At 53.7% G+C, this 26,414-nt stretch overlaps 1 protein-coding gene across 1 annotated transcript in view; it reads left to right on the top strand.

Annotated features, from left to right (window-relative positions):
• PRKCA (protein kinase C alpha) overlaps positions 1-22,386 on the top strand; it is a 339,371-nt gene extending 316,985 nt beyond the window's left edge. Inside the window, exons 15-17 of the mRNA XM_037493515.2 lie at positions 4,684-4,791; positions 5,598-5,738; positions 16,158-22,386. Of these exons, the coding sequence (XP_037349412.2) occupies positions 4,684-4,791; positions 5,598-5,738; positions 16,158-16,322 (414 nt within the window). The 3' untranslated portion in view covers positions 16,323-22,386. The remainder of the gene's footprint in view (positions 1-4,683; positions 4,792-5,597; positions 5,739-16,157) is intronic.
• Positions 22,387-26,414: the final 4,028 nt, after the last annotated feature.

Below are 26,414 nucleotides of genomic sequence, written 5' to 3'. Positions count from 1 at the left end.
GTGGGCATGGAGGGCATTGTAAAACCATTGATTTTCACTTTGAGGTGGGAGGCCATATGCAAGTTTTTCTTTATGCCTTTTTCGTGTCTCACATCTTTTAATTACTAAAGTAGTCTTTAAGATGCCCACAAACTTAAGGTACTAGCCTGCATTTGGTCAGTACTTCTCAATAATGTTAAGACTTGATTGGTATTTAAAAAGTGGCTTGTTTATTATTTATTTAGGTTTTTCTCCCCAGTAAAAAAGGCTCTTCTTAGGCCCAATACCTCAGTTTGTCAACACAAGAAAACAGATTATACAGAACCACTGTCACTGAGACAACAGCTGGCAAAACACAAGTTGCTGGCTCCTTCAGTTAATTTCCCCTCTTTAGAATTTGGACAATAAAATTTGACTGAACTGTCGGCCCCCTGGGAGTGCTCAGGAAGGCACAAAAAGCTAAGCACCCCTCCTTGATCCCACTTGAATGTTCTGACTCTGGAGTAGAGAAAACAAGCCCCGCTTTCATTAAGAGCCACATTTGCATACGCCAGGAACAAAATGGGCTGGGTGGAAATAGTCCATCTGTTTCCAAAGGCTCTTTACAAGAGGAAAATGAGCTGAGGACTTGGACGGAAGCGCCCCGGCTTGCAGCAGAGTGGTCACCCTCTCCCAGCCTGTCCTGCCCACCTTCCTTCTCCAGGCCCTCCTGGGACTTCATTCCCTAGGGAGAGCTCAGGAAATGCAGCACCCCTGCAGGGCAGTCCCCTTTGGGGTGCATTCAGAGGTCCTGCCTCACTAGCAGATGGAACCAGGCTGACTTCCAGGTCTGAGCTGAGGGTTTTCCTTATTCCAGCCCCTTCTCCCCACCCCCAATGGTTCCAAAACATTCTGGCACATTTTCGTTATTTCCCATCCTGCTACTCAAAATCAACCTGCCCATGGGGTCTATCCTTTGTCATTTTCAGACTCTCTATTGAAAGTGGGGGCACTTTTCAAAAAATGACCCCTGAAGGACGTTCTCCTCGGCACAGGGGATGCCCGGATGATGGCCACCCTCCAGGCCATCCCTGTGCCCGGTGCCAACACGAGATGTTCACCCCACCCCGCTGACTCCCCCAGGCTGGCATAACCATATCCCAGCCCACAAAGGATAATCAACTCTCTTGACATGTCAGCCTCAGCCCTCGAAGCTGCGGGACCCTCCAGGAGAGAGGGGCTGTTACTGAAAAGTAGGATTGATTATAAAGTTGTTGATGGGCCGTGGTCTAGAGTTGTCCCCTTTAATCACAGAGGACTGAAGATGAGCAGCAAAACTAGTTCATTGCAATGCTCTCCTCATTTGCTTTATTTACTGTCAGTAACCGAGGGGACAGTGACGTACAAACAGCCTGAGTCTTTCTCCAGTGCCTGGGTGGCTTGATGAATATGATGGATTTCGGGCATAAATTGTGCTCACCCAACGCCCTAATGAGCATGTCGGGGTGCCATGTTCACAGGTGTTTATCACAAAGGGCCCCGCCCTGCTTTCTGTGTCCTTTCTGCCAGGGTGCTTTGCTGAATCCATGATGGGTGCCTTATCCCAGCACTTTTGCCTCAGTGGCCCTTGGGTGCTCCTCCTGCTCACACCCGGCCATGCTGATCTGCACATAAACCTGGCAGGATCCCACAGCCACTCGCTAGGAAGGGATTTGGGGATCATTTTGGAAAGCGCGGCGCATCACTCCTCCCTTGTCTGTTTAAAATGCACAATTACATATAGTTACGACCAGGACCCTCTTAACGCTCGGGCACCCCCAGTTCAGAGAATTTCTACAAGAAGCCGAGACTTTTGTTAACCGGTTTCTTAGCTTGAAACAGAGTCCAGATTTATGGAAATGGTAAAATAATCCTAGTGCTGGGGAAATTGGGGGGAAAGGTGCCGTGGTCTTGTACTGAGGACCTGTGGCAACATGTACTGCTCCCCCCATCCCCCACCATTGTCCCGGGCTCGGTAACTGGCATTCTGGAGAGGAAAATGAATCTAATAATAACTTTTTACCATGGACTCGCCTTCAACTCCAAGGCCTGGAGAAAGCAATTACCTATAAGAATGTTCCCGGGGTGACCTGCAGACACTTAACAAGAGCCATCAAAACGCTCACATCCTTTGCAGCCTAATCCCACACCTGGGAAATTATTCCTAGGAAGTAATTCAGAGAAAAAAAACGATATGCACAGAAGTGTTTATAGTTATTAGTTATTGGAGCACAGCTCTGGAAGAGGCTGTAAAGTGCCTGCGGACACACGAGCCCACCTGGGCGATCTGGCACCGCGGGGGCAGAGGTGTGACCGGGAACGCCAGGGGCTACAGGGAAAACATGTCTGCCGCAGTCAGTGAAAAGCAAGGAGCTCCAATTTATGCATCGTAATTTGAAAATAAAAAAGTCTCCTAGGCTTTCAACTTGGATTATGCTTGACTCAGCCTGGGAGCATTCCAGCTGCTGGCACCTGCTGGCACCTGCGTGACCTAGAGAGTTTGGTGAGTCCACCTGGTGCCATTGTCTCTCCTTGGTCACGTTCAGCCATTTTCCAGGGCGTGCGACTGGGCTCCAAGGCCAAGACCAAAGAGCCCAACCATCGGCTTGGTGCTGCATGGCTACCGTCTTAGAAACTCTTTAATAAGGAACCCAGGTTTTCTTTTGGCACTGAGACGCGAAAATTATGTACCTCCTCCTGACACCGAAGGCCCCAAAGGACCTCGTGGTGAGGTGTCGAACAGTTATCCGGAAGCAGAACCTGTGACATGCGGAGTCTGTACTCAAAGCAAATTCAGAGTGAATGGCGCCCCTTGGAGTTGTTCCCCCAGCAGAAACCACATTGTGCTGGTTTTAGTTCTAGATTCTCCACACGCAGAACACAGCCACAGATGTGGATCGCTTATTAGGGAAGAGGGGCTGCTTTGTAATGTCATGTAACAGGTGTTCAGAAGGAAGAGCATGCAGAATACTGGGCAGAGAAGATGTAGAGGATGGACTGGTGCTCTTGGCTAGGTGCAGCTGCCCCCAGTCCCTACCCTGAGCAGCCAGAAGTGACGCATCCACTGCTGGCACAGGTGACAGTCTGCAGCCTACACAACCCATGCGGCTCTGCCTCCGACTGACTTACCTTGCTGGCACCCTGGGTGCCATGTTGCCCCTGCCCGCAGAGACGCACTCAGGGTGCAGGCTGGCCCTTCTCAGCTGAGTCATTCACAGCAGACTCATTTTAGTTCTCTTCCCCCACTCTCCATGTTCAACCACGTTAAAATGTCTTTACACCAGGTACTTACACCTGAAAAAGAGGCCCATTTATATAGGTTTCTGGAACCCCAAAAAAATATTGGCACCAGACCCCTCAGCCCAGGGAAGGCTGGTCCTTCTGACCCCAAGGTTGCGTTCTTTATAGACTCAGTGTCTTTCCCTCCAGCTCTGTGGCTCCAAGGTGCTGACTCCACACCCCTCACATTCAGGGGTGGGCTGGGGGTGGGGGGACTGAGGTTGTGGTAGGATGTGTGAGGTGGTATGTGGAAGGGGTGGCTATGGGGAAGCTCAGCTGTGTTCAACGGCTCCCACCCCATGGCTGGATAGTGGGGACGGCCCACCCGCACGCTTGCCATAGGTCCGTGCCAACGCCCTACCTGAGCCCTAACTGTGTCAGCCACAGTGACTGTGTATCCTCTTTTCCATGAGAAAGAAAATGCAACAAGACTGAGCGCAGGCAGGGGGACTTTCCCTCTGAGGCTGCCCCCTGACTAAACTTCAGGTTCACGCTCCACGGGGAACCTTAAGAAATGTCCCATAAGCCCACCTAACCTGTGTACTGTCCTTCCGGAGTGACAAGTAGCTTGACAGACTTCTCAGGATTAAAGACATCCCAGAGGAGGAAGCTTGAGGGCACCCTCAGCTCTCCATTCCCCCTGAGGGTTCTAGCACCCCCTGCAAAGACAGGCCCACCTCCTTAACACTAGCAGCCTCACTGGCTGCAAGACCAGGTGCTTTACAAACTCCCCAGGGCTCAGAAAACTGTTACAAATCAGAAAACTGTTTTAGAAGGTGAATTACTCACCTATGGACACCTACCGGAGGTAGTCGAGCTAGAATTCTGGTCCAGATGTGGCTGACCTTGAAGCCATGACCTCCCACCGTAACAACCTCTGGTGGAAGCTAAGCTCCCGTCACTGCCCAGTGCAGGGCAGAGACCCAGTGGGTCAGAGGCCAGGGTGTGAATTCCCAGGCCAGGAGAGGTCCCCCTTGCCTGTGTTCTGACATCCCCCCGACCCCATGTTCAGAATCCAGAAGCCTTAGCCTTCCCCACCTGCCCCCACCTTCCAAACACAAAGCCATCCGAACCCAACTTGGTCATAATTAGACTTATAACACATAATTACAAGATTAATGGATTAATTATAATTTATTTGCAAATCATTAAAAGCATTACTCAAAACATTTTCCCTAAAGATGGTTTTGGGTTGCCCAGGGCAAGATAATTAAAGGGACAGAAGAAAAAGTGAAACACACACAACCGCCAACCTAATTAGAGAGAATCAAATCACCCCACGCGTCTGCTGAGCCGACTCAGCCCGCGGCGGCACAGCCGGGAAGGCCGCGTCTCCGCTCTGCTGTGCTGGGACTCCAGGCGCCCTTGCTCCGCCTAACGCTTTCCTCTTTCTCGCTCCCGCAACAGCCTCCATTTGACGGCGAAGACGAAGACGAACTCTTCCAGTCCATCATGGAGCACAACGTTTCCTACCCTAAATCCTTGTCCAAGGAGGCCGTTTCCATCTGCAAAGGAGTAAGTAGACTTGATTCCACTTAGGATCGTGGACCAAAGGGTTGGCAGGGGATCCCTCCCTGCGCTTCTCAGAGAGATGATGGAACATGCCAGATCAGGGACCGTGTGTCCACCAGGTGTGAGAACAACCGGTGGGCTTCCTTGACGTGTTGAATTTTGCAGCCCAGGAGTCCGATGAATACTGTTGCTGCGCAGGTTATAAGCAGGCAACTGGGCTCCTGACAGCGGCAGGGGTGAGGCTGGCCTGTGGGGCCTGCTGTATACATGTGGAAAACAGCAGCTGAGGACACCTGTCTCTACTCTCCTGGGGTTCGGCCGTGGGGCACAATCCTTCCCCATTTCCTTATATTGGCCATCCCCCCCGGGAGGCCTCTGTTGGTCTCTGTTGGGTTTGTGAGTTGACCTCACTCTGCAGCCACGGGGCTGCCTGTGGAACATCCAGACACGCTGCCCAGCGGCAGGGAGGCAGGTGGGGCCAGGCAGGGGACAGTCTACTCTGCAGCCTGCTCTATTTCTCCTCTTTTTTGGGAGGGGAGAAGGGACAGGTAGTTCCTTTTGTTTCTGTTTTCTCAGCTCAAAAAATTGATAAATAAAATCGTGACCTTTTTAAGTCACGCGACGTGCTCACAGCGACGTGCTCACTGTGCGTTGCAGAAGGAGCCCGCCTCGGGCGCCTGAGCACATCCGCCACCACCTGATGGTTTCTTCTTTTGGTGAGGACCTGTCCAGGTTTCCCTTTGCTGGTGGTGGTGCTCACGCCCATGGCTCCAGGCTGCATGCTAGAACCTTCCCCTCCTCCTTTCCAGCTGATGACCAAGCACCCGGGCAAGCGGCTGGGCTGCGGGCCCGAGGGCGAGCGGGACGTCAGGGAGCATGCCTTTTTCCGGAGGATCGACTGGGAGAAGCTGGAGAACAGGGAGATCCAGCCGCCCTTCAAGCCCAAAGTGGTGAGTCTGGGGCGCAAGCTGTCTCCTGAGCCCATTTCCCCAGATCCCTGGGGTCCCACCCACCCTTTATTCTGAAGAGGCCAGAGACCTGGGGCCGCTACAGGAGTAACAGAACTGCCAGGTGACTGAGCTCAGGGCTCCTGCTGGCTTGGAAAGCAAGGCCAGGCCAGGCTGCTGGGGGTCTGTGCCGGTTGTGCCCCCCACTGGAAGCGCAGAGAACCCCTCAAAGTGATTCGATTGCCAGGGTGGGTCTGCTCTGGGGACTGACGCCACCACAGGCTGTTACACCAGCAGAGTCCCTGGCCAACTGCTCGCCTGTCTCTGCCTCCCCAGGCTTACCCTGCACTCACACACACCCTGCAGCCTGACCAGCCCAGACACCTGTTTAGACATGGGCCCTGGGGCAGCTCCCCTGGCCTGCTGCGCCTGCTGCTAGGAGAGTGCCAGGCCCCATTTCTGGCACGGCCACCTTTCATGAGGCTCTTCCCATGTGATTCCCATTTATTTACCAAACTCCATATGCCAGGCCCTGTTCTCCAGTGGTTTACGAAGTAGTTGGTAAAGCACGTTGAGGTGGGTGTATTTGCAGTTGAGTAATCTGAGGCACAGACAGAGAGGCTGAGTGACTTGCCCAAGGGCACACAGCTGGCCGGGGGCAGGGGATCTGAGACCTCCTCACCATCGCTCTATCTCCATGACCGCCGCGCTGGTTCTCTGGATGCTGGTTGCAGCCAGTTACGTGTCCAGATGTTCCTCTCTCTGGAGATAAGCTGAGCATCCTTAGAGGGCAGTGTCCTCACTCTCAGCACCTGCCCTCTGCAGCGCCGCCCCGGGAGTCTGCTTCTCCCAAGGCCCACGTCTGAGGGCTCATCCTGTGGCTGGTATTGGGGAGTCACCTCAGAGCCCCTGCTCCCAAGACCACAGGGAAAGCAACTTCACTCCAGTCATCTCCACTGTGTTGGTTCCGCCCAACTCTGTCTCCTCTGACAGGTGCCCCGTGAGAGGCAGGGAGACCCTCCCAGGGTCTTTATTCTTAGAGCAGCCCCCCCTCATCAAATATGCTGATGTGTCCCCTAAGGATAAAACTGCTGTTGTTGCACCTACTGATTTTATTTTTCCAAGGTATTTTTAGCACCCATTGAAGAAAAACTAAAATTAATCAGGTCACTTGACTTCCTCCTGAATCATCACCTCAAATTGGGGCCCTTCTGCATGTGCCCCCGCTGCCGGCCCCCAGCACTTCTCTGTAGCCAGACTTGCGGTGCCCACGAGCCCTGCCCTGCAATCTGCAAAGCCTGGTTTTACGGGGTGGAAACAGTGATAAATGGCCTTAGTGGAAAATTCTTCTGGGATTTTCTCTTTTCCCTTTCATATTTATTCAGCCTCCTTAAAATCTGGAAAGAACACAATAGTCTCTTATGTTCGGCTTAGCTTCTTCGCAGAAACAGCGTAGAGACACGCGGGCGCTGCATTAAGGGCTGAGCCGGGGGCACTCGCTTGTCAGTCCCAGCGCAGAGAGAGATGAGACGCCGCAAAGTCAACAGTAAAACACATCTTCTCCTACTCATCCTCGCCTTATTTTCAGGAGAAATTGTCCATTGGCACATTCTCCCTCTCTCGGTGGACACCACGGTCCTCAGTTCAGGTGCGGGGAGACACAGGTCACCTGGCTGCAGGTTATTTGCTGTGGGCCACGGGAGTCGGGAATCGCTGGAAGCTAAGCCCCATGAGGTGCTTCCTGCTGACTCCTGCGGTGCTACCATTTGGTTGGTTTTTAACTGACTGCTGATGAAAATCAAAGAAAGAACGCGTCGCCTCTGGCTGTGAGGAAACAGCCCGGAACTCTCAGAGGACCAGGCCAGAAGGTTCTGTGGGAAAAGCCGCCTGTGAGCATTCTGGTCAGGAGGACAAAGAGGCCTCCTCTGCTGCGGCTTGATGCAGGGAGCAGCAGAGAGTCAGGGGCAAAGAGATGGAGTAGAAAGTTCTGTCCCGGGACATCCAGTTTCCTGTTCCCCCGCTGTGGCCACATTCCACACAGGCACACTCACCGCGCCCCAGCAGCCTCCCCGGACATGGCTCTGTGCTCATGGAGCCACGCAGGATGGACAGACTGAACCCCAGAAACAGTCCACGCAGCCCAACCCTGACGAGCGTTTACACTGAAGGGCAGCCATGGCCAACCTTTCCTGGAGGCTGCAGGGTTTCCCTGGCACGGAGAGCCAACATCCATAAAACAACTCCTCTATGTGGCCACCTAGCTTTACTGCCAAAGAGTGTAGTTCCCTGATCCCACACTAATTAAAAAGCCGAAAGGCGTGCACACATTAAATTCATGGCAGACAAAAGTCTCTGCAGACATTGGGTCATGTCACAGAGACCGGCCGAGGCCATCGACGAGAAGCTCGCACGGGTTCCGACTCCTGGTGTCCAGGAGCCCGTGTCTGAGGCCTCTCTCCGCTGAGCGGTGTTTCCCACCCAGCTCACTCAGCTTGTCCACGTTGGTCAGGCTTGCTCAGTGCTGCCTCAGCGAGTGCTGAGATACATCAGGTGGGGGACAGCTGCCCCTGGTTCCCATGAAATCAAGACCCCAGATGCCCACCGCTGCTGGCGGGCACTTCCAGGGGTCAAGCTTGTGCTTTAAGCTCAGGAGTCTTGTCTGTGTTTTATTTTTAACTTTTTGGTTGAATCGCCAACAAAAGATTATTCTGGACTCACTGGCTCCCTGAAGAGTAGAAGAAGTATCTGTCACCAGACAGCCACGGAGCTCTTCCGCAGGACCCGGGGTCCCTGGGGTGTCCTGTCTTTTTCATTTTTCTGCCAACCAGAGCAACATCACCGGAATAGACCAAAACACCGCAGCAGACTGCTCACACGCCCTTGACCCTCAGGCCACTCCATGCTTAGCCTCTCCACGCGTGACCGCCCAGCTCACTGCGCTGCTGGGTTGGGGTGTGCGCAGCAGGGCCACGGCCTGCATCCTCTCTGAAGTCACACAGAAAGGAGCGAGAGAGTAGCCGGCGTGGGGAATGAGGGCCATGGCCAGCTCCCTTGGGGAGGTGAGTCTGGGAGCTCAGAGGCCCACCTGCTCACACGCCAGGTGCAGAAGGGGAAGCAGGGAGACAAGGCTCTGAGCTGCAAGGGCCCCCGAGGGGAGAGAGCCCAGTCCAGCAGAAACTGTGTCCCCAGAAGGCCACTGTGGGCAGTTGTGAAGGAAGACAAATTTCTAGAAGACAGGACAACACTTGAAGGTAGAGCCTTTGGTGTGCTGATTTGTGTAAAACAGAAGCAAAACCACTGGCGCCTGGTCATGCTCTCCTGGAGGGGAGCCCCCCAAGCAGCTCTTCTTTATGGGAAAAATGCAAAGCTTTTCAGTGACTCGTCAAGGAGAGCCTCCACCACCCCCTAGACACAGGACCATCAGCCTCATATCCTGAGCCACAAACTTAGCCATCACAAAGGGGCTGACTAAAGTTCAGGAGAACCCATTTAAGAAGCTTTTTTATGTTCTGTAATGATATCACCCCTGAAAATGCTAATGTTCAGTGAGAAATGAGAGGGCTCAGGCTGCATCTCGTGGCATCGGTAAACGAGGTGGTGCTGGCAGCCAGCCCGCTTGGCTGAGCGTCCCGAGCACTTGCCAAAGGAGAAAGTCCTTTCCTCTGCTTTACTGGAAAAAGGCCAGCGTGTTGGGCCAGCCAGCGGGCCCTCAGAGGCACGCATTTGGGCCTGAGATTCTGATCCGGTGTCACTTCAAATTTTGTAGTCTTTTTCCTGATTTATTTTCCATCTGAATAAAATGCCGGGCACAGCCTTCCGTTTCTCCTGCCGGCGATAAATACAGTTTGCACAAATATCAGAAGGGCAGTTAGCTGATTTTTCTTTTGAGTCCTGTCCACTAGCACCCAGAGCCAAAGAGCAGGCAGGCCCAAAACACTCGCCCTTCTTTCTTAGAAGGTCTCTGGAGAGAAATGGATGTAGAAGTTAACCCCTCAGATCTATCTCAGAGCTAACAGATGAGCAGAGAGCGCCGTGGGCAGAGGCCTGCTTTTCTGGAGACATCGCGATATATTTTATCCAAAGGGAGGGATGGAAACACTTTATCGGGTCGTCATGCACCTCAAGGCTAGAGCCCAAAAGATCAAGTGCCAAGAACCCCCCCACAGCCTGCCCTGGTCACCTCGAAGTCCTTGATTTCATGGGGCCACTGGTGTGGTGAGAGAGTTTGATGATGGTTAAATCACCAGAGTTCGTGTATTGTTCCTTTTCCCCCAGCTTATCTTGCAAGAATTTCTGATTTTAGAAATTGCATTGCAGCTCAGAAGAGTTGCAAAATCAGTATAAAGAATGGCTGCCTGCCCTCTGCCCAGAGCCCTGGGGGTGACATCTTGCCACCTCTTTATCCTGCTCACCGCCTCCCTCTCTCGGGGTGCGCGTGGACAGTCACACATGCACGTGTTCTTTCTCTCCTGGACCATTTGAGAATAAGCTGCAGACGTTCGCCTCTTCGCACCTGAATAATTCCGTGTGTATTTCCTCCAGCGAAGGACTTCTCAGGCTACTCTGTTCTTTCAAGGGTTGCTCTGAAAATTTATTTCTACGGAGCAGCAGCAGGCAAGAGAAGGAGGGGCCTGGCGTGCAGCTAATCGGTTCTCTCGGGGAGCAGGCTAGTTCGTTTTCTCGGCCTTTCGGTGGAACCGGCAACCATGATGCTAATTAAAATTGAGATGCTCGAGGCTCAGACGCTTCACCGATGACACACGCGCACTAACCAGCCTTTGGAGACTGGAATCTGCCGCGTCGCGGTGTGTTCAGTTTGAGTTAAGCCTTTACACCGGCGAAGACAGCATCTCGGTTCATTAGCAGCAAGCAGCCCCCCAGGCTTGGGCAGCCATCCCCCACAATGTGCATTTGCTTGAAAGAGAAAGGGGAAGAAGGGAGACACTTAAAATAATAATCAATACAAATAAGTGGCTCTGCCGCGAGACTCGGGGAGCCCCAGTGGTGACGGGCGTGTGAGTTGACAAATCCTGTTGTTCGTAATGACCCACGAAGATGGGACAGGAGCCTTTGTCCTCTAGAGCTGGTCATTAGTATAAAGACCCAGAGGGCAGCCCAGGATAGTCTGGAACCTGTGCAAGAGTCCACTTGGCGAGTGTGTAGCTTATGGCCTGCCAGCAAACCCAGAGAAACCCAGCTCCCCCAGACCAGAGTCCACCCTTCCTGGCATGTGCTTTAAGGCCTCAGGGGACAGGTGCGCTATTGGCTCTGTCCAGGAAGCCAGAGTCTGTCTCCTGTCTCTCAGGAGGGCAGTGCGGGAGGCCCCATCCGAAAGCATTAAAAAGCATGTACCTCTACAGGGTAAAATAAGAGCCATCAAACAGCACACAGTTGTAGGAGGATACAAAATGAAAAGGTGGCACTTCCTCCTCCCCAGCGACGGGTCCCACTCTTCACTCTCTTTTCTGGAACCTTCCAGAAGGTCATGCCAGCCTCTGCACCTTGCTCTTCCACACAGCGATGTGTCTCTACAGTGTTTCCAAGGCAGGTCTTAAATCCCCAGGGCAGGCGCTGACCGTTTTCCAAATATGCTCCTCTGCCCACTCTCATTCTCCAGACTTCCTGTACCAGACTGCACCGGCTCAGTGGCCATCCTGGCCTTCGGTGGGCTCATCTCCGTGACACATCAAGCAAGCTAGCCTCACTTTCTAAGCCATTGCGTGAGCTTCTGCCACGTTGGTCCCACATGGAAGACACTCCCTGAGCATGCTGACTGTCATAGGAAGGACAGACCCACCACAGGCTGGTTCCAGAGAGTGGACCTGACCCCCAGGAGGCCCAGCAGAGTGCACCTGCCCCTTTCTGCTACTGGTTATTTAACGAAATGAAGGCAGCGTACAGCTGTGAGCTGGGGGCCTGAAACAAAGCATACCTGCTGCCTCTGGTAGTTGTCAGGACATCTCCGCTGTCCTCTGTTTCCTTTCTGCTAGGCTGTACCCCACACCTTTGCTCCTGGACTGCTCCGTGCTCTTCCTGCATTTTGGGTTTCCATTTGGTCTTATTTTGCAACGGCAGTGCCTTCAAGCGATTCACACCCTAACTCCCATACCAGCCACCGTGGGGTTACATGCCTTGTGTCAGGGACACCAAGGGAGAGGACAGGAGTGAGACCCGTCCCAGGTCAGATTCACAGGCTCCCGTCTGCCACACAGGGCTCTGGATGGCGGGGCAGCGCCACCTGAAACTCCACTTGGACTCACATCTCTTCTGGCTTTGTCACACCTCTGCCGTGGCTGACGTCTCTTGCGTTCATTGTAGGAGTTGATGACTTACCAAGTGGGCAGAATGTTGGCCTAACAGAGGAGTCACCCCTGCACCAGGAGCGAAGGGAGGGAGATGATCCCTAATGTCCACTCATCCCTCACCTGCTATCATCTTTCTTCCCCATCCCAGGTGCTTCTTACCCTGTCGTGCCTTACGTCTGTCTCACTCCCGATCACTTAGAAAGGTCACATACCACTGCTTCCTTCGACCCTCACGACAACCTTGGCAGGTGGATGTACAACTCTGTCACCCTTACAAAGAGATGCAGCGAATGACCCAAAGCTACACCCTGGGCTTTTGACCTCTGGTGTGGCCCTTTACCCCACTGTACCTCCCATTTCCCCCCGGGGGCGTTTGTACATAGTCACCATCTAGTTGGGGAGTACCAGTGCCGCCATCTGGGCCGCGACACTGCCCAGCATGTTGGGGCTGCCTCTTGCTACTGCCTTTCCTCCATCTTTGTCCCAGATGGCAAAGCTGCAGTTGGTTAAAGGTGCCATCTTTGGAAGTGAAGATGTTGCACCCTCAGACAAGGGATTTTGCTCACAAGTAACAAATGTGGCTTTCCACGGCTGCATGTTGTCACATGACCCTGAGGCTGGGACAACCCGAACCTGCCTGTTGTCACAGACTCTGGAGGCCTCCCTCCCTGGTGGCTGTGGTAATAACCTTCCCTCTCCACCCTTGAGGAATATTGTGAGGATGTTTTTAGTCAGGACAGCTTCAATTTTCGCTCTCACCATCCCTCATTCACTTACTCGCTCATTCATACATTCACAGGTAGGAATAGGTGTCACCAGAGCCCCTCACACTTCGGGCCTCTACCTGGTCTTCACAGATCCAAGATGGCGACCGAGCCGAGGCCCAGTGCCCATCAATCTCATGGTTGTGAGGAAGATTGGCTCACAGGTGGCAGGAAGGCTATTTTCCATCTTAAAAATGCAGTAGCTCATGGAAGTTATTCTCTGACTTCCCCAAGGATCCCCGGAGCTCTGATTTTCATTATCCTTTTCAGTAGGTGAGGGTGTGGTGGTAACAGACTAGTAACAGGTCTCCACACAAACGTCTTGAAAAGCAAGTTGTTCAAGATCTTCTCTAATTTGGCTTTTGAAGATTATTTCTGGGCCTAATGGAGGGCCTGTTTTGAAAGCACTGAGAGGTCTTCCATGGTAGAAAATGAGCACTGGATCTCATAGTACTGAGTTTGTGGTAGACCTACCTTTCACCCCTTGGCGGGAGGGGATGGGGGGGGGGGGCAACTTTCTAGTATCATCTACCTCAGAATAACAAGTCCTTCAGAGCCTTGGCTCTCCTCTGATACTCAGATTTGGCCTCCAGCTTTTCCAGAACTTTCTTCCCTGTGACAAGCTGAAAGATGCCTTCATATGTACAGTCTTATTCTTGCTAGCCCCAGGCCTAGCCCCAGGCCTACCCCCAGGCCTCTCCACCCCAGTGAACAGGTTTATGGAAAACTTTCATTTTCTAAATTGTGGTTCCTCGCTCTTAAGATCAAGGGAAATTCCAAAGAGATTTAGAGTGAGAAAGAAGAGGGCCAGGGGTTTCAGTTCCTATTTTATCTTTCTTTGGCAGTTAAGCCTTGGCTTCTAGAACTTTCCCATTGGAAGATGCTTTGTGAATATCATAAAGATGCTGCTCAAAGGAAAATCAGACCTGGGTGTTCTCTTCACAGAACAGATGGACCAAGCTCAAGCGAGATGGATCAGTCTCCAGCCAGTGAGAGACATTTTAGCTTGGCCTGCCTGCCTCTTCTTAGAGACTTCCCCTTCTTGTATTTTTTACCCTCTTGCTCATCTTGGCATGGTTAAGGAATAATAAAAGGAATGCAAATGATCTCTTTAACAGAGCACATGGCCCAGCTTCAGGGAGCACCTACAGAGATTTGCTTGAAATCTTCCAGGCAGTGGGTGTTGCCTAATCAGGTTCCGGAAGGACGTTGTCCTCAGAGCCAGCTCCACCGAGGCGCTAACCCTTGCTCACAACTTTTCCCCCCACCACAGGCTCCTGCAGCTTCTCCAGCCTCTGCCCTCAAATATGGTTCTTGCCTTTTTTCTCACTTGGCCTCCATCTCCACGCTGACCTTGGGATCCGCCCGACCTTGCCTTGCCATCCTGGCGCATCCCAGCGACAGCACCGCCCACGGTTCTTGGTCGTGACAGGTTGGAGCAGCATCCTTGGCCGCTGCGCACCAGCCGCTATAGCCCCTCCTGCCCGAGTCACGACAACCCGAGTGAATCCCCACGTTGCCAAGCGTCAGGGGAGGTGGGGCAGGGGAGAGGAGACACCAAACCACCCCCGGTGGGAATGCCAGCACCCCCAGAGGAGGGCTGGTTCTTTGGCTGCTGCGATCATCACGGCCGCGTCAGAAAGCAGTGGTCTGTGGAGGCTGGTTCTGTTGGCGGGGGCAGGGAAGGGGGGGTGTCACTGCTGGCCTGTGGCAGGGCCCTGACTGATTTTTGGGAGGAAGCTTGTGCCCCTCTTTCTTCCCTGAAGTGCCTTTGGAATGGTTTGGGGTGGTCTGTGCCTGTGGGAGGTGCCCCAGATTCTTCCTCTGCTGCCCTCTGCCCATCATGCTGGGTGCCCTTCTCGGGAGACGTCGGGCACTGCCTGCCCACCTACAGGAGGGCCCCTCATGAGGGGGGCCAAGAGTCAGGGTGGCCTCCGCTGCATGACAGGAAGGGCCCCAACAATCCCCACCTCCCCAACACTCACGTCCTCCACATGCCCACCCACCCGGTATTAGTCTGAGCACCCCTCCAGTTAGAGCAGGTGGTCACTTCAGGGAAAGGAAAACTCTGTTCTGAAGACCTTACTTTGAATTTTTGATATGCTCGCCAGCACGACAGGTACTTAGGTTCATCTTGTTGCTTGGTGGGGAGGAAAAGTTTAATAGACTAGATTCTCTTGGACACCTTCTAGAAGCTAGGGAAGAGACATGGAAATGCAGCTGGGAGGACTCGGTGGCATCAGGGAAATCACAGCTGGTCCGTTCCTAGCTCTGTGCGCAGCAGGACATTTAACCTCGTAGCAGCCGGGGAGGGGGTGACAGTGGGTCTGCCCAGTTCACAGCTGGAGAAGTGGAAGGACAGTGTATCGAGAGCTGTTGGGGATCAGGAATGCCTGGGTAGTCTGGAAACTTGCGCTCCGCTCAGCTCACACTGCCGTGGTGCCAGCAGGTGGAAGTGCTGTGGTCTGGATCACCAGCGCCGCTCGAAACACTCCTGTCTCAGAGTCACCCCAGGATGCGCCACCGCCCTTCTGGGTGGCTGGAAAAGTGAGGGAGACACCCCTCGCCCCCATTTGGGATCGGGCTCCCAAGCAGTGCTGCTTAAGCTGTTGTGTTTCTCAGCGTCCCCAACAGGGCAGCCCCATCATCCTTGAGCCCCCGGGGTGACCCTGGAGGAGGGGAAACCCAAGACAGACTGCAGAAGCCCCCCAACCTCCGCAGCCCGAGAGTGCCCTGCGAGTGGGATCCGTGCCCTGCTGTCTGCCTGCTGGCAGATACATCCAGGGTGCGCCAATGTCCCGACATCGCCGCCACGCCTCCGCCGATACTGCCCCAACATGAACATAGCCACGATTTTTTGCGAATCCCCTTCGGGAGAATAACGGCGCACTGTCTTTCCATATGGTTGCAAAGACCCTGATGGGGAGCAGTAATGTCAGCCTCTGCGCCCAGGGGTCACTGCCTGCATTCCCTCCGTCGTCCTGGCTGCTCAGCCGGAGCCAGGAGTGGGAGCCCACGTGTGCAGCCTCCGTGCCCACACCCCACACCCCACTCGCGCTGGGAGGTGAGGCGAGCCGGAGAGGCTGTCTCCTCGTTGCTGCCTCGTGGCCGACGGAGCCTTTCTTCTTAAGAGGCTCAGTACAGAGTCTTTGAAAAGTCCCACCTGTGACTCCGCTGTTGTCTGCTGTGCCTGGCCTTTGAACACAGTAGGTCTGCGAGTCCTCCAGGATTCCTCCAGCCTGGCCATGCCCCCCACCCCACCCCGCCGCCTCCGCCATGGCGCCCCTGGGAGAGCTGCTCCTGGGCTCCCTGATATTTGCTGACCTTTCCTTCTTTTTCTTTTTTCTCCACAGTGTGGCAAAGGAGCGGAAAACTTCGACAAGTTCTTCACACGAGGGCAGCCCGTCCTCACCCCGCCGGATCAGCTGGTCATCGCTAACATAGACCAGTCTGATTTTGAAGGGTTCTCGTACGTCAACCCCCAGTTCGTGCACCCCATCTTACAGAGCGCAGTATGAAACTCACCCAGGAGAACCAACGCCTCCCCTGCCCCCAGCGCCCCCAGCAGTGGGAAATGATCCTTAACCCTAAAATTTTAAGGCCGCGGCCTAGTTTCTTGTTCCAGATGGAGGCCTGAAAATTGTAGGGTTATTAGTTCAAACGTAAGCAATGTCCAGGGTCCCTCTCTTACAACCAAGACATGATCTCAGTGGAAGATAATGTGATGTCCAGTGTCCCGTTTTGTTATGTAAGGGTCACCTCTGGCAGAAGGTAGAGTTACTACCTAGAAAGCAGACAGACCCTTGCCCTGTTTTTGGTACGACTTGGTATGTTTTCCTTGCCCTCTGTCTGTCGGTTTTCTCCATCTGGATCCCCCAGCCACAGATGTCAAAGTGAATCTGCCCCCTGCCCGGTGGGCTGGAAGCATCTCCACACGATAGGTCTTTGGGAAGAGAGAATGGTGAGCCCAGAGAGTGATCAGGGTGGGGTTGAGGGTGAGGGAGGCTCGGGGATACCCACTGCTTCTGTTCTCGGCTCGATGGAATAAACAGTCCCTAGAACCCGGGAGGCTGGGTCCAGCTAGTCCTGCTGGTGCAACCAGCGTGAAAGCTCTCTCTGTCCCCACACGCTGACCGTCGTGACCAGTCGTGGTCCAGCAGTTGCCAGTTTTTAAAAAAAGAGAGAAAGGAAACCTCAGATGAGTGTGGGGTGCATCTGTCCTCATGTTTCCTCCTCGGTTGCTAACTATTTCGATCTTGCATTTCTTTTCAAGAGGCCAAATCTTCTAAGGACTTTGCTAAATGAGCATGTGAAATCATTTCAAATCAAGGGTAACCCAGTGTGTGTGTGTGTGTCCATTTTAATCTCTGGGAGATTATGCTGCGATCAGGGTGCCATCAGCAATCATGCCACTACTTACAAGTGTCGTTCGCCAACCCCCCACCCCCCGATATTTTGCTACCTACCCCCTAAGACGCTGAAGTGTACGCCCCGACCCCTTTTGTACTTATTTATTTGATAGGCTGCAATGTCCTTTATGAGAGTACGATGTATAGTAACTACAAGTGTTGGCTGTAGCATCCGTTGTTGTTGGTTGAGCTCCCTCCTGTCTCTGGCCGTCAGCATCCGCCTCGGGATGAAAACAGCACAGTTTGAGTTCCCACTTGCAGTTCATGTCGAATGACACACCAGGAGCTGTAGAATCCGGAAACCTGGATGCCTGTCAGCTCAAAGATGTTTTATCGTTAGAAAGATTTTAATGTTTTGCAAATGCATCATGCAATGAATTTTGCATGTTTATAATAAACCTTAATAACAGTGAATCTATATTATTGATATAGTCGTATCAAGTATAAAGAGAGTATTATAATAATTTTCTAAGACACAATCGTGCTATATTTGTGAAGGCTCTTGTTTCTAATCTGCTTTTATGATTAAGTTTTAGCTTAATTCTCTGCCATGTGCTTCCATCTCTTCCACCCCCTGCCTCTCTTGCACATTGTATCAGATATATTAGTTTTTTATCATAGAACTAATTTCAAAACAGAATGCCTACTTTACATGATCAATTAGACATGCATACATATATATATATGTGTGTGTATATATATATAAAAACATTTGATCTACCTTCAAACAAAAGTTTTTGTTTTGGGGGATTATTTTTGAGATGAGACTGTCTCTTAGCCTCTTCACACCATCTTCCGTTCCGGTTGCGCCACCTCGCTTCCTCTCCCTGCCTCCTCTCGGGCACAGCAGGAGTGTTTGACAGCTGTCACCCTACTGTGTGCAGATGTGGTGTCACCTCGGCCCTTGGGCTGGCCTTTGTGTATGGTTTTTTTTTTTCCTTTTTTAGCCTGGTTACTGGAGTGACACGGGGTGGGAGGGACAGGAAGAAGCCCTTCCTGGTGTGTGTGCATGGACACCCCAGAAGCATGCTGTCTGTCTCGGCGCCCCAGACCCGCCCCCGTTGGTCCAGCGCGTACAGGCCATGAGACAAATTGTCCGCAGCCCCTGGAGCTGCCAGCACACTCTCTGGAGAGGCGGCAGGTCTTCCCGCCGGGCATGGAACTGGCCTTTCCAGGCTCGCGAGCTGCTCCTCTGTGGTGAGGCACCCACCACCCCAACGCCAGGTCCGCAGAAGAGCCAGGAGTCTACAGCAGAAAGAACATTCAAGATGGAAGTGACTCTGTGTCCCTGTTCCCCAAAGACTCTGTCTCCAAGCTAAGCGCCCCCTTGTTCTTACTCCCTGGCTTTTGCTTGAAATTCATGTCACAAAGCCACGGCAGGGGCTTTTCCGGGAGAAGGCTTGGCTGGCTGGAAGCCGAGGAAGAGCTGGAGCAGGGAGCGACTTCTGCCTTTTATGGACAGTAGACCTCGGAGCTCAAGGGGGCTCTGGCTCAGCCGGAGCTGCCGACCTGCTGGGCACTTTGGGGGTGCTCTTCCTCACCGGATGCACCTCATTTGGTCTTACAGAAAAGGGACCCATTTATAGAAGCCTAAGAAGCACAAGGGCTGATCCCCTGCCCCAGAGTGGAGCGACAGCATGACTGATCCCCAGCCAAGCCCAGGAAGTGAGGAATGTTCCAGAAAGAAACACGTAGGCTGTGGACCATTTGTCCCCGAGCCCCGGCTGCCTGCTTGTTGTAAGCCAGCAGCGGGCTCACGCTTCCCTCAAACACTCTCCCCCTTGCACTCTCCAAATTCCTCATCTTTCTCTGGGAAACAGGTGGAGCCAGCTGGCTTGTCTTCTTTGGAAGGCGTGGGGTCCAGCCCTCTGCCGGGGGGGTCCGGGGCTCACGGACAAAGTTAGGGGAGAGAGTAGTCAGGGCCCCGTGAGGTGGAGTCTGTTCTATGCCCCGCCTTGTCCTGAATGCAGGTAAAGGCTGACGCAGGCAGGGCCTGAGCTGCCCGAGACCGTTACCGCTGGAAGAATAAATCATGCGGGAAGCCAACGACAGAGCCACAGAATCCATTTATAAAACCCCGAGGATCAGGCCACAGTGGGGTGGGGTGCCCTTGGAAGCCCCAGCCCCCAAGCCCGGCCTGCGGAGGGCCAGGCACCAGCGGAATCTGGCACAACCTGAGCCTGTGCCAGACCCGGGGCCCGTGACGCTGAAAGGCCAGTGAGACTGCGACTGCGGGCGGGCCTGCCCTGGGAAGGTGGCGCTGCGCGGTGGTGTCTGCCCGCTGCCCCTCCCTCTTGGCACCTCATCTAAACCCACTAGGTGCTCCCTTTGAAGGGAAGGATCTGTCGTGGGGCTCCAGGCAGACCCTCAGAGCTTGGGCGTTCACAGCCAGGCAGGAGCTAACTCAGAAAGTCAGTACGTGGCCCCAGGAACTGAACCGATCGCTGCTCTTGTCAGCCACCTCTTTCCTCCTGATGCCCCGGTGCAATGCAGTGACGAGTCCTGTCTGCCTTTGTGACGGGGCGTCTCGGGCTTTCTCAGTAGGAATTTTGGTAGAAAAGCCAGCATGGGTCGAGAGTTCTTTGGAAGCTTGAGGAGATTGGTTGAAAGATGATGAAGGGCCGTGGTTAATGGAAACCCGCAAACAATCCTGGGCACCTGCTCGAGCCCGGCCTTAGCAGAGCGTGGTGACGTGCGGGGACATGGGGACAGAACCCAGGAGCCCAGCGACTGGGGAAGGGACCTGAGCGGGGGGCTCGGCAGCGGCCGACGCTGGCCAGGAGCGGGGGGAACAGCAGGCTTGGAGCGCGTCGGGCAGGACGCGCGGCAGCAGGCAGCGGAGAGGAACCGGCATCTCGGGAGGAAGCCGCCGCCACCTGGGTGCCTTTCCACGGGAGGTGTCTGTGCGGATGATGGTTACCGTCTGCTGGTCCTGGAGAGCAAGTTCGTTGCCAGGGATACAGCCTGTTCCTCCTCAGAAGCCACTTCCAAATGCCACCGGCTCCCCCACCAGCTGCTCGAAGCCCCCGTCCCCGTCCTGTCTGGAAGAGGCTCGCTACCCCCCAGGCCTCCCCACCCCGCTCTCCCCTTCGGTTACGGCCACCAGGACCGATGGAGAAGCCACAAAACAGCCGGCCCTGCGGTTGCCGCCAGCTCCCCTCTGCAGGAGAAGTGAGGGCATCTCGCCGGGATGTGTTCTCCGTACTGGGGAGAGAAGGTGAGATCCTGTCTTTAAAAGCCTCAGACAGGCAGCACCGCCTGGCAGTCGCGCCGTGTCGCTTGGGTCTGGGGAGTCCCCTATTTCACACCACTTGCTGTTGCTTCACCCTCGAGGGGGCCGGAGCGCCCAGCCCCCCAGGGAGCACCCAGCAGAGCGGTAGTGAGCCCATGGGACCGTTGTGGGGCAGGGCAGGGGTGCTCCGGTGACACTCGTCTGACAAGGAGCGCTGGAAATATCTTTGCAGAAGCCTTTCTGGTGACTGTAATGTGCCAGACTGTAGCGATGGCTGCCCTTGGCCTTCTCGCTTGGCACATCTGGGGGACTCGGGCTGTGTCTGCTGTGGGAAGGTACAGAAAAGGGACAGGTGGTCTGAGCGATACCCGGATGAAGGCTAGGGAAGGAGTTGACCACAAGCGTGCATAGCCCATCACGGCAGGGCCTCCGGGAGGGTTGAAAGCACCAACAAGTGGGATTCCGGTGCCTCTGATCTGTGTAATCGGTGTCAGGCGAACTCAGTCATCAAACAGCCTTACGGTGACCCTACACCGAGGCCCACGAGCTCCAAAGACTTTTTTTTTAAAACGTAATGGAAGAAATTCACTTGTTAATTCCAGTAGAACCACTGAAATGCACTGGGCAATATTTGTACTTTTTTATAGAGAACTTTAATAACTCGATTCTTCTTTAAAAATGAGTTTTTCAAATAACACTACTGGCAATTTCATAAGATTCCAATCACATGGAGCCCACAGGAGGACTCGGCTGGGGTCCACCCGAGCCTCCCCCTCTTCCTTGCAGGAGTGTCCCAGGCCTGGTGGGGTGCAGCGTCCCCATCAGAGTGACCCGTGGCCCCCGGCCTGTGTCAGCAGACTGACGCCCGTGTGTAGTGCACAATGCGAACAGCTGTCTGAGGTCTAGACTATTTCAGGCCACAGGATAGTTGCTTTTATTGCCCCCCCCTTCCAGACACCACCCTAGGACTCCCGGGGCCTCTGGGGCCCTCTTACTTTGCTCTGTGAATCGGTGTGATCACCTTTTGGCATCAAGGAGGGGGTGCTTTCCTGGCCATCTGCAGTCCCCGAGGGCCCCCAGATCTCTCACATTTGGTGAAAAGGCAGCAGTGCCCAGGAGTGCACCACTGGGCAGTCCAGAAATACTTCAACCTCCCCAGAAGGAGGAGGCGGCCGCCGGGGTGCCCTCAGCATCCGTCTCAGTCACCACTTAGGTGAGTGGACAGGACCCTCCTTTTCAGATAATAGGCATCGAGTCCACTTTATAAGAACTTTTTTCTAAAATAAGTCAAACGGTGGCTTTGCATTTCGAACCGAGCAGCCCCGTCTTTGTCTTCTCTGCCTCCCTTCAGAGTATTTATTCGTGTGATTGTGTGTAGATTTTTGTTGATCCTCTTCCTGGAAGAATGTGATTACTGAGGATTAGTGAACTCTTCAAAATCATACCTGAAGGCAGTTATTCTTTGGCGTCTAAATGGTCTAAAAATTCATCTCAGATCCCTTCCATGAGGGTCTTTCAGAATATCTTGTATAGAAGGTCCGAAGCATTTGAAATCAGCTTTTGCTATTGCGCGCGCGTGTGTGTATGTGCGTGTGTATGTGTGTGTGTGTGAGAGAGAGAGAGACATGCCACATTTAAACTGTTCATTGGAAAACATCACCCACGACCCCAGATGTGCATGGAGGAGGAAGGGATGAAGGTTAAGCTTTTTCCTTCTGTATAAGCACCTATGACAAATGTAGAGGCCATTCAACTGTCAAATAACATTTGGTTCGTAGCGGCGAGATGGATGTATAAATTGTTGCATTGCTTCCCAATTGTATAACCTCTAATCTCTGTTTGCATGACATGCTTTGTTAGCGACATTAACTGTAGTTTGGAAGCCAGTGTGTATGAATAAAGATAATGACCGTTCCTCAGTGTGCTTGGTCTCATTAGCATCCCTTTGTGGGCCTGAGGGCCTTGGATTTGGACACAGTCTGCAGAAGGAACGTGTCCCTCCCGCCACCTATGCCATGTCTCCCTCTCACTTTTTTTTTTTTTCCTTAAAATACTCTGTGCTTTGAATCAAAGCCCAGACAGTCCTGGGATAAAGCAGCGCCAGGTCATTCATTCATTTCTCAGCCATTTCGGGCACACCTGCTGGGGGCCAGGACTCACACCAGGCCCTGGGGACACCATGGAAAGGAAGGTGGGTGTGGCTCCTGCACGTGTGGAGCAGAAATCCCTGCACCCCCAAACTTCAGGGGACACACAGCAATGGCTGAGGACATTGTCCGAAGAAGGCCCTTCCTTGTGCACTGGAAGAGGGGTTCCAGAGGGTTCCATTCAAAGCTTGGGAGTTTATTTCTGGAACAGACATTTTCACACATCCTGTTGGCCTCACTGTGCACGCAGCTTCAGAACTGTCACCACCGGGTGTCAGCAGCGCTCACCCTGTAGGTGTCTGCTCATGGGTGAAACCTGGGGCCAGGTGTCAGAAGTGAAGCAGGAGGGGAACATTGCAAAATACCCAGTGTCTTCAAACTCTGCGCTGAAGGGGTTCAGTCTTGAGTAGCAACCAGCAACAGAAGGAGCTTGTAACAGCTGAGGGTCAGTTTTGGCAAAGTTGGTCTTTGCTCCCTCCACCCCCTTAAGGGGGCTGCTCTCCCCGCTCAGGCTCAGGTGTCAGACCCCTACCCTGCCCTCTCCCCACCTGTAGCCCTCACCCTCAGTCCCACCCCCACAACATCCTGCAATCAGACTCCCCTGCCCTGCACCCCCCAAACCTTGCTCACGGGCCCAAAGCCAAACCCTGGTGTGGTTCCCACATCAGTGTGGGTCCCCGGCTCTGTGATCACCCCGAGTCTCCCAGAAACTAGGGATCTTTCAGTTGCTAGCTCAAGGACCAATAGGAGGGATATCTTGCAATCTTGAGGAAGAGCAAAGAGGACCCCGAGGATGCACAGAGCCATGTGGGGTGCTGACTCCCGGGCTGGCCCTGACCTTCACTCTAGGCTGCTGACTGCAGCAGGGCAGCGAGACTGACCACAGGCGGCTCTTCAGCGTGCGCTCAGCTTCCGCCATGCGCTGTCTCATTCTCTATCAGTCCACCTCAGCCCTGCAGGTCCCTTTTTTATTTACAGTCCTCCAGTGGCTTCCTAGTACCTGTAAGATAAAACCCAAACTTTCCCACCACCTCCCTGCTGCCGTGGTCTGGCACTTTGTGCGCTGGGTCCATAGTCAGGGGGGTGCACTCAGCTGACCTACTCCCAGCACTGGAGCAGCGCTTGGCACATCGTGGGGGCTCAGAAGAACGTTGGGTGGATGGATAGATGGGTGGGTGGGTGGATGAACGGTTGTGTAGTGGGTGGGTGGATGAATGGTTGGGTGGGTGGGTAGGTGGGTGGGTGGGTGGGTGGATGAATGGGTGAGGGGGTGGGTGGGGGGGGTGGGTGGATGAGTGGATGGATCCCAAGACCATTTTGTGTCTAACAAGGTGTTGCCCAAACCATTACCATGTCATGACCCGTGTCCTCAAAGTGCTCACAAACTAATTAAGGAGACAAGATGGACACAGAAGATTTATTTAAAGTTCTGCTCTCAAAATCTTCTCATATGCGTCTACTGAGGAAGCTCACAGTCTTCATCTCTGTCCACGGCCCAGCATCTAGAGGCAATGGGAGCTGACGCCGGCGCTTACGTGACTGCTTAGAGCACTGAGCTTTTTCTCCAGCCTCTTGAGTGCTTTGGGGGTGAGATGATGGTTCAGCTAAAATGCTAATTCACACAGGCCAAGGCCAAGGCCATCTACTTTCACACTCTGTCCCCATCCTGAGAACACACGGCGTGGCGGGGAGCAGGGCTGTGCCTGCGGGAAGTGCGCCTTGGCTCTAAGAAAGCAGAACGGGATGTCTCTCCAAGATGCTTTTTTTAAAAAGCTCATTCAATAACCACATTGCGGAGAGACCTATTCTGGGCCGGAGAGGGGCAAAGGACACTGCGGTTCTAAAGAAATGAAAGAGCTGGTGGTGGGTGCCAGCGCTCAGGTGAAAATGGCAAAAGACGACAACACAACAGAGACTATCACGCACACGCACGCGCACGAGCGTGCAACACAGGGCGCTAGGGGCTCTCCTAGTTACTGCACCTGCATTTCTTTAAAGGCACAGTGTAGACCCTGTGTCTGCCTCTCCAGGTAGGCCCTGTTTACTCTGCTCATTGTACAGCCAGGAAAGGGAAGTGCATGGGGGTGAGCAGCCCTGGGCAGCCCCGGCCCCTGGGGGAGCTGAGGCGTGAGCCCACCAGCGCGCCCCCTAGAAGAGGAGGCAGGGAGGCTGCTCTAGATGGTGGTGCAGAGGGTCTCAGACACGCAGACGCCAGCAAGCAGGCGGGAGCAGGGGACCAGCGCTCATCGGGTGCCTGCCCTGTAATTTCAACATAATCATCGACTTTATTCCTCGCAGCCCCTCTGCGGAATAGAAGGCATTGTTCTCGTGGCCCTGGTGGAGACACTGAGGCCCAAGTTACTGACTTCTGGTTACATGGCTCCAAAGCAGTGCGGCGAGCCTGGGCACCAGGTCTGTCTCATCTTTCTGACTTGCCAGGCCCAGGGACCAAAGACGCAGCCTGGGAGGGGATGCAGGAGCTTCCTGGAGGCAGGGGCCACCCCCATGGCTTCCCTCAGGCACACCCCATCGCCAACAGGACGTCTGCCTCTCTCTGCTGACTCTGTCCACGAGACTCGAGACTCGACGCCTTTCTGTAACTCCTCTGAACTGTTTGTGAAAGCCTCTCTCTCACCTTCACCCGGCTGTTTTTTTTTAACTGTCTGGGTGTGGGTGGAGAGAGAAAAATAGCACCTCGGTTCTCAGAACCCAGCAGGAACCTTTGCAGCCACCCCCACTCGGCTGACTCCCCTGGAGAGACCCCAGAGGATGGAAGCAGCTGGCAGAGGGAGTACTGTTCCTGTCCTCCGCCTCCCGCCACAGGGCCCCTCAGCATTGAGACCCCCCAGGAGTCAAAAACAAATGGAACTGTGTGAACGTGGGTGAACCCCAAAGGGTACGGGAAGGGCAGATTTCAAGGCTGGCCAGGCAGGGGTAAGTAGTGCCCAGTGGCCAGGGCACTTGTCAAAATGAAAGAGCTGATTTCTTTGGCAATGGGCAGCACAGGCAGGGAAAAAACCTGGTTAATCCAATAGGTTATCTGGAGGCGGGCCTCCCTGGTGACACAGGGGGTTAAGTCTCAGCACGATGAAGCTGTCCACAGCCACTGTAGCACAAGTTTGATCCCCAGCCAGGGAGCTACCCACAAGGTGCAGCAGACCTCTCCTGTCTCCCCGCTGCTCCCCTCAGCAGTGTGTTTCAGTAGATCTGCCTGTTGTGCTCCCGACTCTGTCTCTGGTGAATCTTCTCACCACTCTGCACCTCTGGCCTGTACCCCAGCTCCTTTATGCATAAATAAATCTTTTTTAAAAAAAGATTATCTGGAGGACATCAACGAAAATAGAAGCCACTACAAAACACAGCTCATCCCACATAATTGTTTTTAAGAGCTGCACGATAATTCCATTTTGCAGACACACTATAGTTCATCCAAACCCATCATGACTTTTAGTCCAGAGGTCTTAACGTGTAAGTGGTTCTGAAATTGTTACAATCATAATAAACCACAGTATGATGAATATTCTAATCTTTCTGTCTTCGTACACTTGACCAATTGTTTCATTCATTCATTCATTCCCAAACTGTACATTCAATTGCTACTAGGGGCCACGTAGAACTCCAGGTGTTGGAAGTAGCAGCAACAAACCAAACCAACAAAAATCCCTGTGTCGGGCCTCCCCTGGTGGCGCAGCGATTGAGCGCTGGGCTGCGAGGCTGCCTGCAGCCTCTGCAGCACCGGTTCGTTCCCCGGCTGCCAGCGAGGGTCCCACAAAAAAAAAAAAAATTCCTGTGTCCGTGGGTTGTTTTCTCTTGGTTTCCACA

Source organism: Talpa occidentalis, unplaced genomic scaffold (genome assembly GCF_014898055.3).
Source record: "Talpa occidentalis isolate TD23 unplaced genomic scaffold, MPIMG_talOcc4v2.1 talOcc4.7, whole genome shotgun sequence".
NCBI lineage: Eukaryota > Metazoa > Chordata > Mammalia > Eulipotyphla > Talpidae > Talpa > Talpa occidentalis.
Note: the sequence above shows the minus strand (reverse complement) of the source record. Positions and strands in the feature narration are given on the sequence as shown.